Raw genomic sequence first — 20,531 nt, forward strand, 5'->3', positions numbered from 1 at the left:
TGCGTCTTCTTTTTCCATAGGTGTGCAATTGACAGAACAAGATATAATGGTTACCAGTGATAGATGATGATGATCGAGTATATTGGCATCATCTCATGATCTTTGATACCGAGAAGAAATTTACGGTTTTCATTTTGTTCTTTATTTTCTAATTGAAAATCTCATATCATGCTAGTTACTTGGGAACAGCTTACATTCTTAACCATATTAATTTTCTCTTGCTTTCTTAATAAACATTAGACTGGATTGCTTGTAAGCCTAAAATTAGTACAGAAGGATTGGCTTATGTCCGGTATAATTTGTGAATTTTATCGTCTGATCATTATAGAATCGAGAATATATTTTTTCTCCTATTTCTTAATGTTCCAATATTTAGATTTAGATTCATAATATCATTTAGATTTACAATGAGCCAAATAAACCTTTCATGACCCACATTATCAGTTGTTAGTGTTAAGTGACCGATTTGTTACAAATTAATAATGTTAGCAACTAATTTGATACTTTTAAATTTTAATTGGGGGAAAATAAAAATTAATCAAATATTAATGATCATTTGTATAGTTTACCCTTCAATCAATTCTAACAAATTAGAATAAAGGGGCCGACTTATCAACATTCATAAAAACAAAAAGGGATGAAATTCGTCATTAGTTTATTTTTCACAAGGGTCTACAAACCAAGCAGCTCTGACTAAGCGCACAAGCCATCACTTTTTACCTTTGAGTCATTCGCTGAGCGCTTCACCCTCAAGCTTTGGGCTTTGAATTTCAAATCAATCTATATCTCGATTTGGGATTAATCAAGAAAATTCACAAGAAAAAATCCAGTCAAATCAGAACACCATCTCCCCGCAACCCCAAATCAATTAGATATTTCTTCTAAAGAGAAGGGGGGAAAGATGCAGAATACTGAAGGCAGCTGTCTGTCTTACGTGGCGGCGTGGTTGGGAAGCAGCGTGGCCCAAGCTTTCTTCGCATCTCTGGAGCGTTGTTCTTGCATCAACCTTTCTACTTCCGACGATGCCGATGATTCCGAGGCCCACGATCTCCCTCTCATGATCACCAATTCCTCCTCCATCTCTTCATCTGTTACCGCCGCCAACAGCAGCAGCAACTCTCACTCCAACGGCGTCGTTCATCTCCCCGTCTGAATCTTGGATTGCTAGCCGCAATCTTCCTGGGTACTATTTCTAGGGTTTCGATGTTCTCTTAGTTCTTCTAATCTTGTGAATTTTGATGTAAGCTTTTGTCTTCTTCTTTTTCTCCTTTGTTTGGCTGTCCATGAAAGTTTAAAAGCTACTTCTTTGATGTAATTTTGAATTTCAATATGTTGATGAGGAATGAACAGTAGCTAAGGTTTGTGAAAATCTTTTTTCCAGAACTGGCAGATTATCTTGTCAAAGTTCATCCGATAGCTTTGCAATCCCGTAAGAACATGCTTTCTTCGTAATCCTCCCGATCAATATAGTTCATGAATACTTCGATTTCTGTTTGTTTATCTCCATTAATAAGAATTCGAGAATCCTTTGATTTATGTTTGTTTATCTCCATTAATAAGAATTCGATAATTGTATGAAAGCGTCGATGATGTTTTAGTTGATGTACGTTTACACGTTTTCTTTCACGATCAAAGCCGTGAATTGAGTTTCAACTACCCCATACCAGTAATTAATTAAAAAAACATATTTAAATATATTTCACATAAAAATTAAGCTAACACCGACTTATATTTAGACTGATTAAAGAACGTTATTGATATAATAGTAATATTTTAAAATTTTAGAACCAATTTAACATTTGAAACATAGTCTAGGGACTCATGGGTGCAATAAACCCTTTCCTAGTTTAAATCCAACTTCCCTACATGCAAGTATCTTATCCTAGTGGGGTCGACACCTGAGAGTGACACCGTTAGAATTGGGATACTCTTGTACTGCGCATGTTGGCAATTCCCTTGTCTTCCGTTTCTGGCTCAAATTAAAAATGATTGCTCAGATGCTGGAATCCATCACCATCCCACAACTTTCATCCCCACTGAATCAAAATCCCCCTAAGCCTTGCTCTCACATGACCAACACCCTCTCCTTGCTTGATAAACCAGTCGGTGCAAGCACCTATGCTTCAATTTTTGAATCTTGCAATGACCCAATACTTGGAAAACAGGTTCATGCTCATACTCTCAAGACTGGGTTTTTCGGGCAGGAGTTTGTGGACACCAAGTTGCTCCAGATGTATGGGAAGTTGGGTTGTTTGGGTGATGCGGATCTATTGTTCGATAAAATGACGCTGAGAAACTTGTATTCCTGGACAGCCATGCTTAGCTTGTATGTCGACAACGGGCTTTTCGAAGAAGCTTTTTGTCTTTTCGAGAGATTACTATTCGACGATGTTTTATTGGACTTTTTTGTGTTTCCTGTTGTATTGAAAATTTCTAGCGGCCATGGCAACTTGGAAATAGGAAGACAATTGCATGGGATTCTGATTAAATATCAGTTTGTTTCTAATATTTATGTAGGTAATGCTTTGATTGATATGTATGGTAATGTGGAAGCTTGGATGATGCTAAGAAAGTCTTTGAGACGATGCCTAAAAAGGACTGTGTGTCGTGGAATGCTGTTCTCACTGCTTGTGCTGTCAACGGAAAGGTGTTAGAGGCGTTGTGTTTTTTCGAAACAATGTCATTGTCGTGCGAGAACACGAGACCGAATCTTGTTTCTTGGACTGCAGTCATTGGGGGTTTCTCACAAAATGGTTATGATGAGGAAGCCATTGAGATGTTGTTTAGAATGGTAAGAGAAGGCGTCGATCCGAATGCCCAAACTCTAGCAAGTGTTCTTCCAGCTTGTGCTAGATTACAGAAGTTGAGCCTTGGCAAAGAATTTCATGGATATATCACGAGGCATAGGTTAATGTCTAACCCCATTGTTGTCAATGGGTTAATTGACGTGTATAGGAGGTGTGGTGATATGACAAGTGCTTTCCAATTGTTTTCAAAGTTCTCACGGAAAAATGTGGTCTCTTGTAATACAATGATTGTTGGGTACTGTGAAAATGGTCTTGTGTCCAAGGCAAAGGCTCTGTTCAATCAGATGAGGACTATCGGTATCAAGAAGGATATAATTTCGTGGAACACATTGATTTCTGGATACGTGAACAATTCCTTGCTTGATGAAGCTTTGAACTTATTTAAGCATGTTTTAACAGAGGACGGGATCGAACCTGATTCTTTCACTCTAGGGAGTGTTCTATCCGCTTGCACAAACATGGCTTCTTTGAGACTTGGGAAAGAGATACACACTCAAGCCAATACCTTTGTTGGGGGAGCCTTGGTAGAAATGTACTGTAAATGCCAAGAGCTAAAGGCTGCTCAAATTGCTTTTAATGAAGTAAACGAACGTGATACGGCAACATGGAATGCTTTGATATCTGGCTATGCCCGCTGCAATCAGATTGAAGACATTCAGCGTCTGCTTAGAAAAATGAGAGAAGATGGTTTCGAGCCAAATGTTTATTCGTGGAATGGTATTATTGCAGGTCATGTGGAGAACGACCTACATGATAAAGCCATGCAGTTGTTTTCTGAAATGCAAACCTCAAATATGAGGCCTGACATTTATACTATTGGAATAATTCTAACTGCTTGTTCAAGGTCAGCTACCATTGAGAGGGGAAAACAGGTTCATGCGCATGCAATTAGATGTGGCTATGATGCCGATGTCTACGTAGGGGCAGCTCTTGTGGATATGTATGCCAAATGTGGGAGTATACAGCATGCACTACTAGCATATAATAGAATTTTAGAGCCAAATTTGGTGTCCCAGAATGCAATGCTTACAGCATATGCCATGCATGGACATGGGGAGGATGGGATTGCTCTCTTTAGAAGAATAATAACAAATGGCTCCAGGCCTGATCATGTCACTTTTCTTTCTGCTCTTACTTCATGTGTTCATGTCGGGTCAGTCGAGATGGGCCGGGAACTATTTGATCTGATGCAGCACTATGATGTCAAACCCACGATAAAACACTATACGTGCATGATTGATCTGTTAAGTCGAGCTGGTCAGCTTACTGAAGCTTATAAACTAATCAAGAGAGTTCCTGTGGAAGTTGATTCAGTGATGTGGGGCACCTTGCTCGGCGGCTGCGTTCTTCATGGCAATGTTGAGTTGGGGGAAGTCGCAGCAAAGAGACTTATAGCGTTGGAGACGAATAACACCGCAAGCTATGTACTCTTGGCAAATTTATATGCTTATGCTGGAAAATGGTCTGATCTAGCAAGAACAAGACGAAAAATCAAAGATATTGGAATGCATAAGATCCCAGGATGTAGTTGGATTGAAGACAGGGATGATGTACATGTATTTCTTGCATATGACAAATCTCATAAGAGAACAGAAGAAATCTGTGCTACATTGGATAAACTAACCCTCCACATGAAAACAACTGCATTGTAAATGCATCAAACTTTCTGCTTTGTATTATTTTGTAACAAGTATACAGTGAATCACAAATCTAAATTTCTGCAATATTCTCCTAACGTTAGCGATGATGACTTACCGTCATCCTGTGGTACCTGTAACATAAACTGAACTTTCATCTTCATCTGGGCCGTCCTTGCCTTGCCATTTTCATCTCCAGCCTGAAACGATGAAACGAAGGGTTATTGGGGCCATGTAAACAACGTAAGCCTCGCCTTCAATGATCCATGTAAACAACGTAAGCCTCTCCTTCAATGATCCATGTAAACAACATAAGCCTCGCCTTCAATGATCGGAGTTCAGCAAATAGAACTTACCCATATGGAAGCCCAGCCAACTAGCAGAGACGAACCTCTCATCATAGCCAGCTTTGAACTTGAAGTATTTCTCATGTGTACTTGTACACAGCACTCCAAATGTTTGAATCAAGCCTGTACCAGTAGCTGCAGATAAATACGAATAAATACACTTCGATAGAAAATACCACTTACCATCCTTGCAATCGAATCTACTTCAAATGAAAAAATAAATAATAAACGAGTGCTTTGTAAATTATTTAGATTAAACAATTGAATTAATTTAAATTTCCATTTTGTTCTTCGCCAACGAGATTAAGCAAAGCTTCCTTTGATAACAGATTCCACAATGGCGAATGTTCATATCTGCCAAAAGAACCTACATATGCAACCCGGTAAACTCCATTGACGTTTCACTGAAACTCCCAAATCCCAGTGTGAGTTCGAAGCTTTTGGGTTGCAGGTTTTGATCCACTGACAATTTTCAAAACTCTCTACGTCTTTGAACTGTTGTTAACTTAAATGGTTGCAGATCAACTTGACTGAGAGTTGGTTCTTAAATATGTTGATTAATCAAGTTTTTGCTTCGAAATGATTGTGGGGTTTTCCCAATTGAAATGCTACAAACTAAAGGAACTACAGAGCCTGAAGAAGATAAAAAAAAAAAAAAAACAAAATTTCTCAACTGCCATGTTCATCATTTAAAGAATTCTCTTCGATCAGAGGAGGATAAATTCATGCGTAGAACTGTGGGGTTAAAGGGTATATACCAAAGGATGAAAGATAAAAGATGATATTTAAGAAGATTTGAGGGTTGAAGGCTGAAGGCTGAAGGCTGAAGGCTGAAGAGCAACATGTGAAGCAGGAAAGATAAGAATCCCATATCGTTAAGAGATAACCCAGTGCAACCCAAGTGACTATATAAATTAAGGTTCAAGTGCTTTGCTTCAACTCACGGAGTCGTACGGTGAGTACAAAGCGAACTATTCTTTTTTGCCTTTTACTAAAGAATACCGTGTGCTCGCCGCTCATAGCGGCATACGCCTATTTTTGGAGGGTCGTTCTCTCGGGAACAGGCCCAACAATTCCTAGTCTTAAAGATTTGGTTTTAGAAACTAACAGTAAATGCTTTTCCTCTCTGAATGCAGTTAATTATAAGGTTGTACGTCTACAAGATAATTAGCAAAGCTCATTTTCATTAGTCCAACACCATAGCGAACCACTCCGCCACAAGTTGTCAGGCCAGTTTTTTTGTAGAGCTCCATCAGTTTTCATTTAAATCAATCGGTCGGAGGTGATCATCAACTTAAAACTTCATTGTTTCCTTTACCCAAGGAAATAGGGTGAGTCTCCCCCCCTATCCATCACCCAACCAATGACAATATAGTCAAAGATAAAATTGATATGAATTTTATTGTAAAATAAAACTAAATTTGAATTTAGAACGGAGACAGTAGCAGGCGGCCATGGAGGAATCCGTTAGAGAAGTGCTTTACGAAGCACTTCATCACGCGTCCGGGCCTTTCACTTCCAATTATCCTCCTATTCCTCTCCAACAGGTCTGCTCCTTTCGTTTCGACTTTTATTTTTATTCTTGACAAATCAACTCAGTTTTACAATTTTCTGCTTTTCTCTCTCTCTAAATTCAGTCAAGTGAAGCTGATAAAGGCGGTTTCTTATCGTTTCTTTCCGCTAGAGGTATACTAGATTTAAAAGCATTTTCTTTTTGGTCTAATTCAATTGGTGATACTGATATGATTAGTAACTATTTTTTTTTATAAAATAATTAATTCATTTGCAGGGCTGTTGTTCAATGAAGGTGTAAGTCAGCTTAAAGAGAAATGGGTTGGCTCCAAGAATCCGAAGAAGATAAAAAGACCAGTGGCTTTGATTGTATCCCCTAGAGGCGAGCGTGTTGCTGTGGCTGCTGGAAATCAAGTCACTATATTGTGCAAGGAGGAGGATTACCTGGAGCCTTTTGGCATTTTTACTAGTAAGATATATGTCATCAAATTTATGTTAAATTATTATTCCGATGAACATATGTTTGAGTTCTTTGTACTGATGGAAGCATAAAACCTTTTAGGGCAATTTAGATTCATAAAACCCTTGAGTTTTTATGACTACAGGAAACGTGTTCTTGCTATAGGATTGTACTCATCTTAGGTTATGGCACGAGGAAGAAGAAAAGATATTTCTTATAAGTTAAATTTAGATATATAAATGCTTTATAGAAGACAACCTTTGTTGTTTATTACTGTTTCCAACTTGGTTCCATGCATCAGGTACTAGCATTATTTCATGTACCTGTGGAGCTTGGTCAGAATCTCATGATATTCTTGGATTTGTTGATGATGCTGATGTAATATATTTTATTAAGGCAAATGGTGAAGAAATAACAAGGATTACCTCAAAGCATCTAAAAGTATCTTCAAAAGTAATTGGTCTAATTGCACCGGATGATTCTGATGTGAAGCAATCTTTCTTGTAAGCTTTTGTTTCCCCAGTGCTAGTTCCTTTACAATTTGAATTCATATAACCACCTTTGCTTGATGTTCAGATTGCCTGGATTTCTAAATTTACTTGAGTAATGTAAAAGGTGAAGAATTAGAGCTTGCATGAAATTAATGGGCTTGTTTTCAGGTGTAGCTTCACTGTTTTGACATCTGACGGAGCTTTTCATCATATTGAGATCAGTCATGACCCAAGGGCCTCTATTTTCTCCACAATCAACAGGGACTTAGCTTTAAAAAGGCAATTCCTTCAGAATGTTTTCTGCTTTGACTATTATCCAGAATCTTCTTTTCTTGTTATTGTTGGTGGTGCTGGTGGCAGCGCAATTACTACTGATAGGAAATCTGGTATGGTTTTATACTTTATTCTCCTTGACCTTAAATGAAAACTCAGATTTTAAATTTGAACAGTCATTTATTAGACTGAATAAATGAAGCATCTGTATCCGTAAGATAGAGGATTGGGATGAACAGTTGAATTTTTACCATTTTCACTTTTTAGTTTCAGACTTCATGATTTTTCTTTAAATCTTTTTTCCCTAGGGTCCTGTTATCTTTCTCTTTGGCGTAAAGGTCGGGATTTGGTTTTGGACCCAGTAGCCTCTACTCAATTTGAGGGCTTTTACGATGAACTAAAAGATTATGCAGCTCATCTTGCTTACCCAAAGGTGTTAATCTCACCCCAAGGGAACTATATTGCCGCTTTAGTATGAATGGATGTTTGCATATCTTTAAGCTGGATAAAGAAAGCTATTTGGTTACAAATTTTGCTTTCGAAGTGAGAACTAATTCTCAAGTGACTGATAAACTGTTAAATGAATGCTCAGAAAATTTAGCCAAAATTGTTGATTTTACTTGGTGGTCTGACCACATTCTCACTCTTGGTAAAAGAAATGGCTTTGTTACTATGCTTGACATTCTTAGTGGTCTGAAACTAACAGAGAATGAACCTGTATATTCTCAGCCTGTTTTAGAAAGGGTGCATCAGTTTGAAGGATATCTTTTTGTTTTAGAGAGTTTATCATCTGAAGGTGGGCTTGATTTATCTAATGGTAATAGAATAACAAATGAGTTGCATCAACAAGAGGAAACTTATGAAGATGCATCCAAGCAATCTGACATTTCTAAGTTGCGTTGGAGTTTGATATCATTCTCAGAGAGATCTGTTCCTGAAATGTATAAGATGCTAATTGATAATTCCAAGCATCAAGCTGCCTTGGACTTTGCTGATCGTCATGGATTAGACAGGGATGAAGTTCTAAAATCACAGTGGTTAGGTTCTGACCAGGGATTCAATGAAATAAATGCATTTCTGTCAAACATTAAAGATAAAGCTTTTGTGCTTTCTGAGTGTGTAAATAAAGTTGGAGCATCGGAAGAAGCAGCAAAGGCTTTACTTGCATATGGCCTGCAGATAACTAGCAAATTCAAATTTTCTGAATCAAACAACCAAGAATCTGACGAGATTTGGGATTTCCGTATGTCTAGACTTCAGCTGTTGCAATTCCGTGACAGGTTGGAAACGTTTCTTGGGATAAACATGAGCAGGTACGTGCTTTCCAAATTTTAATAGTTAATTCTGCTACTTCTAGATTTGGCTGTATGGAGGTTTTCCACTTTCTGTTGTTTCTACTGATTAACCATTTAATGACATGGGGTTTGTAGGTTTTCCATGCAGGAGTATAGCAAATTCCGTGTTATGCCAATGAATGAAGCAGCCATTAGACTTGCTGAAAATGGAAAAATTGGGGCTTTAAACCTCCTGTTCAAGCGTCATCCATATTCACTGGTTCATTTCATGTTAGATATCTTGGCTGCTATTCCTGAAACAATTCCTGTGCAAACATATGTGCAGCTGCTTCCTGGGAAGTCACCTCCAGGAAGTACCACTATGAGGGAAGAAGATTGGGTTGAATGTGACAATATGATAAGCTTTATTAATAAATTAACTGTGAACCAAGACACGAGCAGTCAAATCAGAACTGAACATGTTGTCAAGAGGTTGCTAGGATCATTTTGGCCTTCAACAGACAAACTTGCAGTTTGGTATAAGCATAGAGCTAGAGATATTGATTCCTACAGTGGGTTGCTAGACAACTGCCTCTGCTTGATTGACTTTGCTTGCCAGAAGGGTATATATGAGCTAAAGCAGTTTCATGAGGATATCTCGTACCTGCACCAGTTGGTTTATGCTGATAATGATGGTGAAATGAGTATCAATATGAGCCTTGTTTCATGGGAACAATTATCTGACTATGAAAAATTTAAAACAATGCTTCATGGGTGCAAAGAGCAAAATGTGGTGGAATCATTACGGAACAAGGCAATCCCATTTATGCACAAAAGGTCCTACAGTGTTACCTTGGCTAACCAAGATCAGATTGCAGATGGCCATTCTGTAGTGGATCGTACTGAGGCTGGCTCATTCCTGGTTAGATGGCTAAAAGAGATTTCTTTGGCCAATAAATTAGACATAAGCTTGATGGTCATTGAGGAAGGGTGTCGGGAGCTCCAAAGCAGTGGCTTCTTCAAGAATGAGGTTGAAGTTGTAGATTGTGCTTTGGAATGTGTGTACTTATTTACAGTTACAGATAGGTGGAGCACTATGTCGGCAATATTGTCAAAGCTTCCACATAAGCAAGGTAGTTTTTTCCCCAAATGAATCCAACTTCCCAAAATATTATTCACTTTACTTATTTCGTATCTGTTTTTGCATTTTTTTCCATCACTTATTAGCTTTATGATTGCACGAAGTTTGAAGGGACAGAAAAAATTATGAATCTCATTTTTCTTGGTCTTGTTCTTGAATTGTGCAGACTAGTTATATCCTCCATGCTGTTAGGGGTATTTAAAAAGCTCATACTTTAGGAGATAAGTGTATATAAGGTTTTTAATTTTTGGATGAATTAAGATTTAGTAGAACCTATCTGCTCCGGTTTTCTGTCCTCTTTTCATCCTGTAAGGGTTTGAGTTGTTTTTGTTTCTCTACCTGGGTCTCCCAACTTCTTCGATTCCATATCCCTTTATAATATTAGGCCTCGGTTTTTTTCACCTTGATCTCTTATTCTCCATGTATAATTACTTTTCAGATTCTGAAATATGTATTGGCATCCTTGAGCAAAGATGTAAAGTAGCAGAAGGCCATATTGAAGCAAGGAGGCTTTTGGCTTTTTACCAGGTTTGTCTTCACTCTTCTATGCTTTTAGCATGCCAACTGTGAGTATGGATTTTATTTTAAATCGTTTCCTGTTTAAGCATCAGTCTGAGGTGTTTAAGCATCAGTATGGGTAGACTAAGTCTATGTTGGTGATATTTTTCTACAGGTCCCAAAACCAATGAACTTTTTCTTAGAAGCCCATTCAGATGAAAAAGGTGTAAAACAGATTATCCGCCTCATACTTTCAAAATTTATTCGCAGACAGCCTAGCCGATCTGATAATGAGTGGGCGAACATGTGGCGTGATATGCTGTGCTTGCGGGAGAAGGCTTTTCCTTTTCTTGATCTTGAATATCTGTTAACAGAGTTCTGCAGAGGACTTCTAAAAGCAGGGAAGTTTTCGCTTGCAAGAAGTTACCTAAGGGGTACAAGTTCAGCATCCTTAGCAACAGAAAAAGCAGAAAATCTTGTTACTCAAGCTGCAAGGGAGTATTTCTTCTCAGCTTCAAGACTGTCTTGCTCAGAAGTAAGTTTGGAGTCGGTTCATGGTTTAGTATACACAGGATATTATAATAAGTCCGAAATTCTGGTAACTTCCTTATAAAAGATTTGATCACATGCATGGTTCAATTGAATTTAGCTATTTTAGTCACAAGCTGATGACAGCATTGATTCACATTTGTGGTTCAATGATGTCAAAAGGAACGAAATATACTGATTTATCTTCTTCTCTTCGTTCAAAAAGCAAAGTATTGATTGTGTTGCTGTAACTTGTTTCAGATCTGGAAGGCTAAGGAATGTCTGAATTTATTTCCTAGTAGCAGAAATGTTAAAGCAGAGGCTGATATCATTGATGCACTTACAGTTAAACTCCCATACCTTGGAGTGACTCTTCTACCAGTGCAATTTAGGCAAATAAAAGATCCTATGGAAATTATTAAAATGGCAGTCTCAAGTCAAGCTGGAGCATATCTACATGTTGATGAACTAATTGAGGTGGCCAAACTTCTTGGATTGAACTCCTTGGATGAAATATCAGCCGTGGAGGAAATTATTGCTAGAGAAGCTGCGGTTGCTGGTGATCTGCAGTTGGCCTTTGATCTCTGCCTTGGTTTGGCCAAAAAGGGTCATGGTCTTGTTTGGGATTTATGTGCTGCACTAGCAAGGGGTCCTCTTGAGAATATGGATATAAGTTCTCGAAAGCAGCTATTGGGTTTTGCTTTGAGCCATTGTGATGAGGAGTCAATTAATGAGTTGCTCCATGCATGGAAAGATTTAGACATGCAAGGGCAATGTGAGACTTTGATGGCATTGTCGGGGACAAATTATCCAAATTTCTCCATTCAAGGTTCCTCAGTCATCTCACTTCCAGGCTACAGTGTTCAAGTTATTGTTGACCTGAAAAATTCATCTGAACTGGTTGATGAGTTTAATAGTACTGATCAAGAAATTCATATCAGTAGTATTAAAAATACACTTTCTATTGTTGCTAAAATTCCTCCTGTTGAAAATGGGACAAATTGGGACCTGCTTTTGCAAGAAAATGGAAAGATTTTATCTTTTGCTGCCATACAACTTCCTTGGTTGCTTAAATTAACTAGAAAAGAAGATTTCAGTAAGAAATTCACTTCTGGCTTGATTCCTGGGAAGCTATATGTAAGTGTAAGAACACATGCTGTAATAACTATTTTGTCCTGGTTGGCAAGGAACGGTTTTGCTCCCAGAGATGATTTGATTACTTCTCTGGCAAAATCAATTCTAGAACCACCAGTTATTGAAGAGGAAGATGTCATCGGTTGCTCCTTCCTATTAAATCTTGTGGATGCTTTTAGTGGGGTGCAAGTGATTGAAGAGCAGTTGAGAACAGGGAAAACTACCTTGAAACTTGTAGTATTGTGAAAGTTGGAATGACCTATAGCATATTACATAATACTGGAGTTGATTGTGAAGGTCCTACTCAGAGGAGGGAGTTGCTCCTTGGAAAGTTTAGAGCAAAGAACTCGCCACTTAATGCTGGTAACAGACTTAATTCCCGTTGTTAACTGCTTAAAGCAAGACCACTTAATTTTGCTCACACTATCCTACATGCACTTCCATGTGATGATGATATTCCTTTTCACTTTTGCTTGTTTTCAGATGATATAAATAGGATCGATCAAGTACAATCCTCATTTTGGAGGGAATGGAAATTGAAATTAGAAGAGAAAAAGCGTGTAGCAGAACATTCTAGATTCTTAGAGCAAATAATCCCTGGGGTTGAAAATGCACGTTTTTTGTCTGGTGATTCCAGTTACATTGAGTGTCATCTTTTCTCTAATTGATTCTCTACAGTTGGAGAAGAAGCACATTTTGAAGGATATTTTGAAATTGACCGATACCTATGGTCTGAACAGAGAAGAGGTATGTGGCCACACGTGTATACTTCTTTTAACTCAATGGTAGATCATTGTGGTCTGCCCTTTTAAACTATTAAATGACATTTTTTTCAGGTAATCCTTAGGTACTTAACTTTAATCCTTATTTCTGAGATCTGGACCAATGATGATATAATGGCTGAGATCTCAGAAATTAAAGGAGAAATACTTGATTATGCTGCTGAAACTATCAAAACCATATCATTGATCGTATACCCTGCAGTTGATGGTTGCAATAAGCATCGCCTTGCTTACATCTATAGCCTCCTCTCTGACTGCTATAAGAAATTAGATGAAAGCAAAGAACCTTTACCAATGATACTCTCCGATCAATCACGTGGATTTTCTCTGGGATTAAGTCATTACTACAAGGTTATTGAGCAAGAATGTAAAAGAATTTCCTTTGTGAAAGGCCTAAACTTCAAAAATATTACTGGATTAGGTGGTTTGAATCTGCAGTGTTTCAGTAATGAAGTCTATGCTCATACAGACGAATTTAGATTGGAAGCTTTGTCTGAAATGGTAAAGACTCTGGTAAGCATCTAAAAGGATCCAGTGTCTGAAGGTCTCATATCATGGCAGGATGTCCACAAACATTATATACTGCGTTCATTGACAAATTTGAAGGACAGAATCAGAAGAGTTTAGCATCAAGAACCCCGAAAATTTTCTGAACATAAGCAGTGAACTAGAGCAGATATATGACTTGTGTAGGAAACATATTAAACTGTTGGAACCTTCGGAGGCATTGGACATTATGAAGCAATATTTCATTGTAATTATACCGCCAGATGGTGCTTACGGGAATATACCTGATAACTCAACATGGCAGGACTGCCTGATCTTCCTTTTGAATTTCTGGCTCAGATTGACTGAAGAAATGCAAGAATTTGCTTCCACCAAGATTTCTGTTGAGAAAAACAGCTTCCACCCAGATTGCTTAATGAGTTGTTTAAAGGTTTTCATGAGGTTGGTAATGGAGGACTCTGTTTCTCCTAGTCAGGGCTGGAGCACCATTGTTGACTACGTCAACCATGGTTTAATTGGTAACCCTTCTCTTGACATCTTTACTTTCTGCAGAGCCATGATATTTTCTGGTTGTGGTTTTGCATCTGTTTCCGAACTTTTTGTGGAAGCGCTACAACACCATGTAACCACTCTTACTGCACCAGCTGCCACTGAATTCCAGGACATTTCTCATCTTTACTTGAAAGTATTAGAGCCAATTTTACAAGATTTGGCTATTGGACGTAAGGAACACCAAAAATTATATCAGTTGATGTCATCTCTGAGCAATTTGGAAGATGATTTGGATAAGTTAAAGAAAGTAAGGTCTGCAGTTTGGGAAAGAATTGCCAGATTCACCGTAGATCTGCTGCTTGCTAGTAATGTTCGAGTTAATGTCCTAGAGCTTATGCAATTTATAACTGGTAAAAGTATGAAGGGTTTATCGTCTGAGCTGCAGCTAAATGTTCATCCATGGATAGGGTGGGATGAGCCTCTTTATGCTGGTAACAAGGGCCGAAATACATTAAACGAGGGGTAGCCTGAGCAAATAGATACTTCCAGCAGGTTTACAAGTACTTTAGTAGCCCTCAGGTCTTCTCAACTTATGGCAGCCATTTCTCCGGGCTTTGAAATTACGCCTGACTACCTCTCAACTGTTGATACAGCAGTTTCTTGCTTCTTGAAATTGTGTGGTGTTGCCAATGCGTATCCTCATTATGATGTTTTGGTAGCCATTTTGGATGAATGGGAAGGGCTTTTTGTGATTAAGAAAGAAGAGGAAGCCTCCGCAGTATTAACTAATGCAGAAAATAACTGGAGCAACGATGATTGGGATGAAGGATGGGAGAGCTTTCAGGAAATTGAACCTTTGGAGAACGAAAAGAAAGGGGACCATCTTTTGATCCATCCTTTACACAAGTGCTGGACAGAGGTTTTCAAGGGCCTTATTAAAGCATCTCGAGTTAGAGATGTCCTAAAGTTGATTGACCAGTCCATTTCCAAATCCGGTGGAGTATTGCTCGATGAAGGTGATGCGAGGAGCTTGAATGACATTGTAGTCGGAGTGGATTTTTTCGTGGCTTCAAAGATGATGCTTTTACTGCCTTATGAAGGTTTGCAGTTAGAGTCATTGACTGCGCTCGAAAGCAGGTTGAAACAGGAAGGTACATCCAACATAGGCAGTGACCATGAGTTCTTAATGCCGGTCCTCTCCTCGGGGATTTTATGACTGTTATCAACAAACCTTCCTTCGGCACGGTTTTCTCGTATGTCTGCTATGTAGTAGGCAATCTCTCTCGCCAGTTCCAAGAAGCACAATTGCCAAGGCTTGGAAAGAAAGGAAGCAATGAGCATGGGAACACCAAGGGAGACATCTTGTTTCTATTTGCAAGAATCTTGTTCCCCATGTTCGTATCGGAGCTTGTCAAGGCAGATCAGCAGATTTTGGCTGGATTTATCGTCACGAAATTCATGCACACAAACGCCTCATTCCGACTCGTCAACATTGCAGAGGTAAGTCTCGGGAGATATTTGGAGAGAGAACTTCAGGTCCCAGAACACGACAAGACCGCTCCCGACGAAACGAGTTATGAACCATTAAAGAACACAGTTTCAAGCTTGACAGAAAAGATGGGGGATTCACTTCAATCCGCCATGTCACTACTTCCTAGGAATGAAAGCCATAGATAAGCTTGCGGAGCGGATGTTCAAAACTCATGGAGGATTGTAGAATCATTGTGGAAACCGGCAAAAGACCATGAAAATTAATGATCATCTCTTGTAATTTTGGATAATGTATACGCGGTCATCTTTGACCCAAAATACCTGAGTGGACAATTCTTTAATATACTTGGAGGCTCTAGTCATGTGATTTCTTGAATATTGCAATCATCTTCAAGCCATCCCCCTGGGCTGCTCTTAAATTCCTTAGGTTACAGTTGTAGTAACAAATTTGTTTGTGAACTTCAAAATTTTGAAAATTATACAAAGAAAGAGATTGTTTTGACAATCTTAAAGAAGTTCAGGCAAGAGAATATTATCAGATTCGGAAAGACTTGGTATTTACTCCACTATTTTTAATGCCCAAAACAAATCATGAAGACTAAAAAGACCCCACATCTTCTTTATTGAGCAGAGACTACTATTTTCTAACAAAATTGTAATCATTACCATGAAACCAAACGTACAAACTCTCCGATCATCAACTGCAACTGCATGGGGAATTGGTTATGTTGTTGCTTTCAACCTACCAAGAACCCAGGCCTGTAGACTCAATCATTTAGTGGCTCTGCCTCTGTGTCCCTTTCCTTCATAGCTGTCCAATTTTCAATCTCTGAAAGAGAGAACCATCGACACGTTCAGAATAGAAAAATCTGAAGATGAAGGATGTTTGGTGTGATATGGTATCGTGTACTTACTCGGCTTGTCTGAGATTGCCATCAGCCGTCTTTGCAAGATAGATGCCACAAAGAGGAAGATCGAGCACATACCTAACATAACAGTGATGGGAAATGCATTAACCTACACAGCAAAAATCAATACAGCTAGTTAGTAATAGAGTTGAAGCTTGGTGAGTCCGAGGCATGCATGTATCCGTCTATGGCACATGATCAGGTGAAGCTTATTATAGCAAAGCATTTTTGTGTTTTTTGGTCAGAAGAAGTGTATAGCATACATTGTACAACACAACGCAGACAAAGATGTTGAGAGGAATGCGGAAAAAGTTCATAATGGTGCTCCTAGCCTCCTCCGGGATGTACTGGGATCTCATTTTCATAATGGATGGCCAGAATATCCCAACACATGCCTCAAAAGTACAGAAGCCAAGAAGCTGTAGACAACCTGCAAACGAGATGCTTCCACCTTTCACTTCAGGAGGTGCCACCAAAAACTGTTACAGATTCGTCCAGTTAGGAATAATTCAATAGAATATTCCAGAGAGGGGGAGGAGAGGGAGAGGAGAGGATGTCCGAACATACATTAGTTATAATTGGAAGCAAGAGAGAGGCCGAGGAAACTACAAAAACAATCTGCATGTAGCTTTCTACCCTGGGTGACGAGTGAGCCATCAATCGAGATGCAAGGGAACTTCCCAACATAGAAGCCAACATGAATGTGGCAAAAATAAAACCATGAGGGATATTCTCATCATTGGGGCTCAAAGCAGGAGTCCAAAGGAACACAAAGGTGTACATTGAACCTTCAAACAGAGACTGGATGGCACCCAGCAAGGCAATTTTTTCATCTGAAGTGCGAAAAGATTAGACTAAGAAAGAGGACAAAGGGAAAACAAAGGAAAGAATTAATGCATGATGAAGGATGACTGACAACAAGGTATCAAGAGACAATACTTGGCCTGTAACATGTCAATCAGATAATGCATGAGTCTAAATTAAGTGTTGAACTCTACCAGAAGCTATTGCTACAGCAGCACCCTTAAATTGGGAAAGCAGGTCCTTATTTTCCGAGGGATCTCCAAAATTCTCAGTCCATGATGATAAAATAATGGCCATTCCAATAGCAAGAAAACACGCAGCAGCATCAAAAGGAGCCACAGGTCCAAGGGATAATGAATCAACAAGTAGGTTCCCAAACAACCCAGACAAAATGGCAACAAGACCATTTCCAAGAAATATTGCCTTAGAAAATGTTAGTGACAGCCATTGTTGCTCGAAGCCTCTCTGCAAAGATTAGAAGTGGAAATAGTATTGTCAGATCATGATTAAAGTTAAAGGGATATCGACATCAATGATGCAGTGTGATTGCAGACACAGCTCGTTGACAAATGAAGCTAATCAGAAACAGATGATTCAGTCCTTGACATCTTTGAAAACAATGATGGAAAATTCAAGAAACGATGTTAGAATATTCCTAGGTACCATGCGCAGTATGAGATGTAAACTAGATATCTCAAACATTGTTATTTTCCCCCAAAATAGGGCATGGAGGAAAACAACCTGACAGAGACCAACACATAGCATCCAGAATATTAAAGAGTAAGGGGCACATAAGCAAAAACACATATATGATGTTAACTTGTAAGCTTCACTGATATGCACTAAGAGTAAAGGGCACAAAAGCAATTGCTCACCTTATTATGTTCAGCAACAAGCCACGACTCAAATGCTGAAAACAGAAGGGAGGTGGCAATACCTCCCAAAACACGACCTATCATCAAAATTTTGTATTGAGGAGAATGCTTGGTGATGCAGCTAAGAATGTAAGTTATGCAGTAAGTAACACATGCCCTCCTTCGTCCCCTGAATAAAACGCAAGGCATTTTAACATTTAAGACAAGACCTTTCATCAATTAAGTATGAAAAGATAGCAACAGAAGCCAGATGAAAAGCTTACTGTTTGTCAGCTAGAGATCCAACAATTGTACCAAACAACATGGATGACCCAAAACCAGCAATAAAAAGCTGTCCAATCTCCCCTTTTCCAAAGCCATATGTACTGTAAAGATAGTAAACATATGGACCCTGCAGCCAGTCTCCAGCTATTGATACATAAACACAATTTATCAGTCCAATAACCACAATTAGGAAATTTTCTTTCAAAAGAAAGATCACTCAAATAGAAGTCGTAATATGTTTATGATGCGTATTTGAATAAGAAAGTTACTAATACATCATCACGAAAGACTTGTATCAAAAGCTAGAATAACCACAAACTTTGATGGAGTTCAAATCCATGATTAACGGCATCTCAGACTGTTTAATCCAGAGTATCATCCCAACAACTATTTCCCTGAAACTTATTAAAGAAGTTAATGCAACTGTACAGAACTCAAGAATCAGGAGTTTATGACTTCCTCTCTAAGCTCTAAGAACAAATGATAGTTTGATCCTCACAATTTCGGCTGTTTCTTTATCAGAACCATCATCAACCAAAAGCAATAGCAACATATCTCCAACTCCCCCCCACACACAAAAAAATCAGTTTCTCAACCACAAAACAGAGAAGGACCGAAAATCCACATTACACTTATTGGAGTCATTTTCTTTAATCTTTCCTTTTCTTATAAAAGCTAACAAAACACGCATGTATCCTGTTTTCCGTTTTCTTTATCTAGATGAACCCATTCTCCATTTCCAAAGCACAGAAAAAACGGTAAGGACATTTAAAAGTAACGATTAATATAGCAAAACACATTATCCACTAAAAGTAAAACCAAATCACAAAAAAAATCATTCAGATCACACTCGAAAAATGCAAATCTAGGGAATAGGTTCTGGAATCACACACGCAACGCACAAAAGCCAGCATTAGATCAGAGACATGTTAGAGCCTAATAAAAGTGATATCTAAAACATATAAAATGAAGGAAAAAAACAGATCTGGTAAATAGAAAGAGGGAAAAAACAATAAGTGGGAGTTAGTTACCCATCATGAGAGAGTAAACAACAAGGTAATTGTTCTTTAAGGAATTGAAGGCAGGTGAACTGTTGATTCGATCTTTGTTGTTCTTGCTCAGCTCTAGAGCTGCCACCACCGCTCCCAATGCACCGAACACCACGAAATAGAAGAGCTCCATTGTTTCTCTCTGTCAACTAACAAACCGCCCAGATTATCCCTCTTACTTGTAGAAGAGGACGCAGTGATCTTATACGACGGCGTGAAAACAAAAGCCAATGTTGTCCTCTGCACACTTGAGGTAGAAAGATCTTAAGGTTTGAAGGGAATTCTGAAGAGTTACGAGCAATGGAGTAATATCTCGTAGATGGGTGTGGTATAAATGATGGGGACGACCGACGGTGGATGAAACTAAGGACGCGTTTGGCTCAACTTAATTGGAATTTTGTATTGCGAATTTGACACGTGGAGAGATCTGGGTTGTCCGATCTGAAAATGAGGTGTCGGTGGTTCAGATGGCGCAAGCATCATTTTGTAGGTGTCAGTGAATAGATTATTAAACCGGATTAATCAACTAAATAAAGGGTAAAAGAACTGTGAGAATATTCTCATTTGCTTTCGATCTAATCGATTTTAATCATCAATTCAAAAATTAAATTCGTTTGGTCTTTTGTTCGATTTTAGTCTCTCACCCGTTAATTTTTATTAACCCATTAGCATAAGTATGACATAGCAATTAAACTTTTGCGTAAATTATGTCAACAATCCCCTTTGATTTCAGTCGACTTTGATCACCGATTTTTTAATTAAGTACGCTTGATCCCTTACGTAAATCCCTTAGTCGTTAACTTTCGTTAATCGATTAATTTAAATTACCAACTTAGACTTCCGTTATTGATTTAACAAAAGTTAACACCAAAGGACTTAAATCAAGCGGACTAATAACTTAAAGGACCAAGAACACTTAATTAAAAAATCGGTGATTAAAGTTGATCAGAACGAAAACAAAGGACTATTGAAATAGTTTATGCTTAAGTAAATTAGATTTAATTTTAATTGTTTTAATTGATTTTAAATGTTAAATATAATCGTTTACATTATAAGAATACCATACTGCAATAATTTACATAATTTGAGAATTACGCAAATTATTGTGAAAATTATAATAATCTTGAAATTTGATGATGTTTCATTTAACTGTTTCCCTTGAAGTACTAAAAAAAACTAAACTCGAATAATTTTAATTTAATTAAATTTGATCATAGAAAATATAAATTCACTTGAATCCATCTAACTTAAACGATT

The 20,531-nt window shown here is 38.2% G+C and overlaps 2 protein-coding genes, 1 non-coding gene and 1 pseudogene across 3 annotated transcripts; 3 read left to right on the forward strand and 1 right to left on the reverse strand.

The window, feature by feature from the left end:
• Nucleotides 1–1,975: 1,975 nt before the first annotated feature.
• LOC120186838 lies at nucleotides 1,976–8,716 on the forward strand (annotated as a pseudogene).
• LOC120186969 lies at nucleotides 5,738–5,856 on the forward strand. Its single transcript, XR_005522247.1, has one exon. It is a non-coding gene; the product is annotated as a U5 spliceosomal RNA (small nuclear RNA).
• LOC120186842 (MAG2-interacting protein 2-like) lies at nucleotides 6,183–15,716 on the forward strand. Its single transcript, XM_039190675.1, is given in 17 exon segments — nucleotides 6,183–6,338; nucleotides 6,429–6,477; nucleotides 6,599–6,772; nucleotides 7,065–7,266; nucleotides 7,423–7,640; nucleotides 7,836–7,997; nucleotides 8,000–8,840; nucleotides 8,958–9,934; nucleotides 10,382–10,470; nucleotides 10,616–10,975; nucleotides 11,230–12,310; nucleotides 12,313–12,465; nucleotides 12,586–12,748; nucleotides 12,750–12,849; nucleotides 12,939–13,501; nucleotides 13,503–15,094; nucleotides 15,097–15,716. Coding segments are annotated over 17 exon segments (7,281 nt in total). The 5' UTR covers nucleotides 6,183–6,245; the 3' UTR covers nucleotides 15,561–15,716.
• A 196-nt stretch (nucleotides 15,717–15,912) lies between these two features.
• LOC120186839 (molybdate-anion transporter-like) lies at nucleotides 15,913–19,573 on the reverse strand. Its single transcript, XM_039190672.1, has 8 exons — nucleotides 19,257–19,573; nucleotides 18,225–18,369; nucleotides 17,962–18,130; nucleotides 17,281–17,551; nucleotides 16,850–17,115; nucleotides 16,546–16,761; nucleotides 16,289–16,391; nucleotides 15,913–16,203 (listed from the first exon to the last, which is right to left on the reverse strand). The coding sequence occupies exons 1-8, from the start codon at nucleotides 19,405–19,407 to the stop codon at nucleotides 16,142–16,144; spliced, it is 1,383 nt and encodes a 460-aa protein (XP_039046603.1). The 5' UTR covers nucleotides 19,408–19,573; the 3' UTR covers nucleotides 15,913–16,141.
• Nucleotides 19,574–20,531: the final 958 nt, after the last annotated feature.

The sequence above is a fragment of the Hibiscus syriacus genome, unplaced genomic scaffold (assembly GCF_006381635.1).
Source record: "Hibiscus syriacus cultivar Baekdansim isolate YM2019G1 unplaced genomic scaffold, ASM638163v2 tig00113721_pilon, whole genome shotgun sequence".
In the NCBI taxonomy this organism is placed as follows: Eukaryota; Viridiplantae; Streptophyta; class Magnoliopsida; order Malvales; family Malvaceae; genus Hibiscus; species Hibiscus syriacus.

Excerpts from the sequence above, each read along its gene's own strand:
- LOC120186839 (XM_039190672.1), bottom strand. The coding sequence starts at position 19,407 with ATGGAGCTCTTCTATTTCGTGGTGTTCGGTGCATTGGGAGCGGTGGTG. Across the intron at positions 16,392-16,545 it reads TCTGCGTTGTGTTGTACAAT|GTTAATGCATTTCCCATCAC; the intron begins GTATGCTATACA and ends TTTGCTGTGTAG. Across the intron at positions 16,204-16,288 it reads GGCAATCTCAGACAAGCCGA|AGATTGAAAATTGGACAGCT; the intron begins GTAAGTACACGA and ends TCTCTCTTTCAG.